General features: G+C 31.6%; 1 protein-coding gene across 1 annotated transcript; it reads left to right on the forward strand.

The window, feature by feature from the left end:
* The first annotated feature begins 604 nt into the window (after positions 1-604).
* On the forward strand, positions 605-2,301 carry LOC145100711 (uncharacterized). The gene is made up of 3 exons (XM_079037876.1): positions 605-920; positions 1,013-1,088; positions 1,573-2,301. The coding sequence occupies exons 1-3, from the start codon at positions 879-881 to the stop codon at positions 2,202-2,204; spliced, it is 750 nt and encodes a 249-aa protein (XP_078894002.1). The 5' UTR covers positions 605-878; the 3' UTR covers positions 2,205-2,301.
* The last annotated feature ends 2,378 nt before the right edge of the window (positions 2,302-4,679 follow it).

Consider the following 4,679-nt stretch of genomic DNA (forward strand, 5'->3'; position numbering starts at 1 on the left):
TTACAATAATGCTCTTAATAGATTCTAGCATATATGTTGATTTTTAAAATTTTAGAATATCACAAAAATGATTATTTTATAAATAACATTTACCAAAATTAATATATTTTTTGGTTCTTTGCATCTTTTGAAATAAACATTAATCAAAAGTATATTTATTTTTAGAAAATCACAAAAAATGATTATTTATAAGTTAATATTTAACAAATGAATAATTTTTTGGGTCTTTACATAAACTGACCATCAATTTCACAATAAGTCTCGTTGTTATTAGAAAATGGCTTTTTGAATGACTTACAATACAAAAATACTTCAATAAAATCGACAAAAAAAACCCAATGTATGATTAATTTTGCTATATATGAATGTCACCTTATAGAATAGTTATTTTTATGGTTTTCTCAATATTTTGCCATACAATTTGACTTATGTATTATGATAAATCAAAATAAAATTTACACAAATCTTATAGATGAATTACAATGATAGAAAGAGAAAGTTGGAACTTACAAGAGGACAAACGCTTCTGCAGGAAGCAAACATCCCTTCCAAACCCTGGTCAAATCACAAGATTATACCGTCTCTTCTCTCTCTCACACTCACACACACCTTGTGTGTGCTTTCTGGTTGTTTTGCAGCCTACTCCTGTAGGAAAAGGAGTAGGAAAAGGGTGGCTCTGTAACTCTTTTGGTATATGATCATCACATTGTGTACTTCATATCAATATCAAAAAGCTTTTCAAACAAAACCTTCTCTGTAAAAAAGAAGGAAAACCATTGTACTCGAAGCTTTCTCTAAATAGCAAAAAACACAACAACAAGAACAAGAACAAAACAAGAACTAACTGTTCTGTTCCTTTTTCTATTCTCCCAGAAACCATGTCAAGAATCAATGATCATTTCCAGATTTTACAGATAAAGGTCTCCATTTCTAGTCATTCTTTTTTCTTTCTTTTCTTCATTAAGTTATACTCTGTTTTATTAGCTTCCTTTATTTTCTTGCTTAATATCAGACATGTGAACTCAAGGTCAACATTCATTGTTATGGATGCAAGGAGAAGGTCAAGAAAATACTCAGAAAAATAGAAGGTAAAGATTTCACTTTGTATCTTCACTTTTCATGCTTTTTAACTCGTATTTGCTATGATCATTCTCTCTCATGGGCATTCAATTCTTCTAACGACATTTTCCTTAAATGTTTTTGGGTTTGTGCTTTTTTAAAGTTTCATCCCATCAATTTCTATAATGGGTATTGTAGAAGTCTTTGATTTGACTCTGTTTTAGTTAAATATTTTGACTATTTTTCTCTTAAACATTGTATAATACTTCAATGTCCATAGCACTTTTAAGCTTCCAGACCCTTTCATCTACAGCAATTATTTAAAAAGAAACTTAGACCTATTATTTTAATGAGATATTAATGAGAAACAGTAAAAAAAGATACAGATATACAACAAGAAAAATGCCTGTTTATGAAAAGGGAACACATAAAGTGAATGATATTGAAATCTTCAATGAATAAAAGTTTAAAATAATGATCATGTCTCATTCCACACATAAATTATGGGTGCAGGAGTTTACTCTGTAGATATTGATTCAGATCAACAAAAAGTTAAAGTGTCTGGAGATGTTGACTCCACAACCCTAATCAACAAGCTTGTCAAATCAGGAAAGCATGCAGAACTTTGGCCAACCAGTGACGAAAATTTGAACGAAAACCAACAACTTTCAAGCTTCATCAATGGCGGAAACAACCAAAACCAGATGCAAAATCTGATCGCAAGTCTGAATGCTCCAAAAAGTCAACGTATGTTGACTCCTCCTGGTTATCATCGTACTGGTCTGGAAGAGCAGATGGCTTTTGAAAGGTATCTGAAGCATGGAATGGATATGGAGAGTAATCATCGACACATTGGATGGGTTGATAGAGGTAATGGAAGTCTAATGGGAGAGAATAGTTCTGGTTTTATTGACCTTGAAGGTAGTCAATTACATGGAGGTTTTGGTGGAAGCTTTAATGGCGGAATTATGCCAACTTTCCATGATCATGGATCAAGTTTGCCTATGATGAACAGGAATGATCAGAGCGTTGATAGTGGGATGGGGAATGTGATGGTGCATGATAACATGTACATGCATCAACCCCAGATAATGAATCATGCGTATCCAGTGTTTCATCACGCACATCGTCCTCACTATTACTAATTTGATTTTTGTTGTTCCGAAAATAGTTATTATAAGTAGTTTTATGGGCATGTATTAATACTAATCTAGTGGAATTGACGGGTAAGACTTTAATCCAGTGGACTGGATAGATATATTTTTCTAGAGAAAGTATATATCCTCGTATCTTTTAATCTTATTATTCTTTCTATTCATTTAAATGATGACATGTGTCATATTAGGATCTTAAAATATCATTAAATCTTATTAAATTAGCACTAAATGTTACACATGTTATCATTTCATTGGTAGGAAGATATGTAAGAAAAAAAGTATAGGATATTTAATTTCTCATTTTTCTATTTTAATTATTAAAGAATCCAAAGGAAAATGACTTATAAGGGAAATATCTTTAAAAAAACCCTATAAAACACACTCAACTTTTTGTATGTTTAAAACACACCATTCAATTAATTCAAGGCTTTATATAAAAAAACACCAACAAAATATATTTTTTTTCTCTAATCCCACCTATTGGTAACCAACATCTATATCTTTTAGGGGTGAGCATCTGGACTGGCCCGACCCGGACTGGACCGGCTCTTGGACCGGACCGGTTATGGAGAATTTTGTGGACCATAGACCGAACCGGATGAGTCGTGTTCGTGTCCGGGTCCAGGTCTGGGTTTTCCGGTTTTTGGACCCGTTTGGACTGGTACAACTTTAATTGCATAGAATATAATAAGTAATCTACATTGATGTATAATATTATAACTTGCAAAATTAATATGTTTCCATTTCATGCCTAACTAATCTACATTGATGTATAATATTATAACTTGAAATTTGCAAAAATTAATTTTCCAAATAAAAGCAACTAACATATAAATCAAGTTTACCAACAAAAGCTAAACAATTTTAATACAAACATACAAAAGTATTACCGTAACAACAAAAATCATAGTTTAAACTTTAAAATCAATCAAACTAACAAATTTCATAAACTCATAATCTAATCTTCCATTGGTCTCTTCCCCATATCATTGTCATCCATATGTAACATATTTAAAGCTTGTGCAATCTCTATATAAACACAAATGAAAATGTTGTTAGTATTTAATAAAAAGTAATAACTGTATAAAAAAGAATAAAGATTGTAATTTTTTTACCCAAAGCTATATCATCATCGTTCAAGATGTCATCAACGTTGTCAACTATCGGATTTGTAAACATTATCACCCAATCTTGGGTGCATAAGAAAGCTTCAACTATCAATGTCGATGAACTAGTCTGATACTCACTTACAACTCTACCACCTGTGCTAAACGCGGACTCGGAATTATAGTATAAAATAATACTAAAAAGCTGAAATATTTCAGTTTTGATATCTCTACTTTGAAGGATTGTAACTCAGTGAATATAATACCAAAATAAACAAAATTATAGTCTAAATTCATCTACAAACTGTAAACTAAATGTTGGAAAAAACCAGAGGTCAATCCGACTTAAAACGAATGAGTTATAAGTGTTTAAAAAACGTCACAGATTACAAAATTTTGCTGAAAAGCTAATTTTTTTCAGCTTTGATAACTCTACTTTGAAGGATTGTAACTAAGTGAATATAATACCAAAATAAACAAAATTATAGTCTAAACTCATCTACAAACTGTAAACTAAATGTTGGAAAAAATCTTCGGTCAATCCGACTTAAAACGGATGAGTTATGGATGTTTAAAAAACGTCACAGATTACAAAATGTTGTTGAAAAGCTGAATTTTTCAGCTTCGATAGCTCTACTTTGAAGGATTGTAACACGGTGAATATAATACCAAAATAAACAAAATTATAGTCTAAATTCATTTACAAACTGTAAACTAAATGTTGGAAAAAACCGCAGGTCAATCCGACTTAAAACGAATGAGTTATATGTGTTTAAAAAACGCCACATAAATCTTAATCATGTCCAACAGGTTCTAAACCCGGTAAAAACCGGACCGAACCGGGAAAAAAACCGGACCGAACCAGAAAGAAAACTTACCGAGAACTGACCCGGGGGTCCAAAAAAACGGTCCGATCCACCGGTCCAAATGCTCACCCCTAATATCTATATATGTTCAATGAAAAAAAAATATACTTTTTTTTTCTCTAATCCCATCTACTGTTAACCAACATCTATATCTATATGTTCAATGAAAAAAATGACCTGATAAAATTAATTAATGGACATTAAGCAATGGCATAACATTTTTTTTATTCTTATGTGGATTAAGGGTAAAATAAGTCTTAGATTTTTCAAAATCATTTAACGGGAGGGAGTGAAGCAAGGAACCTCTCTAGGGTGTTTCAAGGTTCGATCGCTCAACAACCCTTTGTGAAATCGATTTCCACAACCATAGTTACGGATGCTTAGTATTTTTGATAAAACCGAGTTATCAAATTGAACAATCTGTATTGGACTATTTGGTTTGGATTTTCGATTTCCACAGCCGTAGTTACGGTTGTTCAATATTTGGATAA

The sequence above is a fragment of the Lactuca serriola genome, chromosome 4, assembly GCF_051521515.1.
Source record: "Lactuca serriola cultivar US96UC23 chromosome 4, Lser_US96UC23_V15, whole genome shotgun sequence".
Classification (NCBI taxonomy): domain Eukaryota; kingdom Viridiplantae; phylum Streptophyta; class Magnoliopsida; order Asterales; family Asteraceae; genus Lactuca; species Lactuca serriola.

Coding starts and splice junctions, on each gene's coding strand:
- LOC145100711 (XM_079037876.1), top strand. CDS start 879: ATGTCAAGAATCAATGATCATTTCCAGATTTTACAGATAAAG. Junction 921..1,012: donor TCCAGATTTTACAGATAAAG/GTCTCCATTTCT, acceptor GCTTAATATCAG/ACATGTGAACTCAAGGTCAA. Junction 1,089..1,572: donor AATACTCAGAAAAATAGAAG/GTAAAGATTTCA, acceptor TTATGGGTGCAG/GAGTTTACTCTGTAGATATT.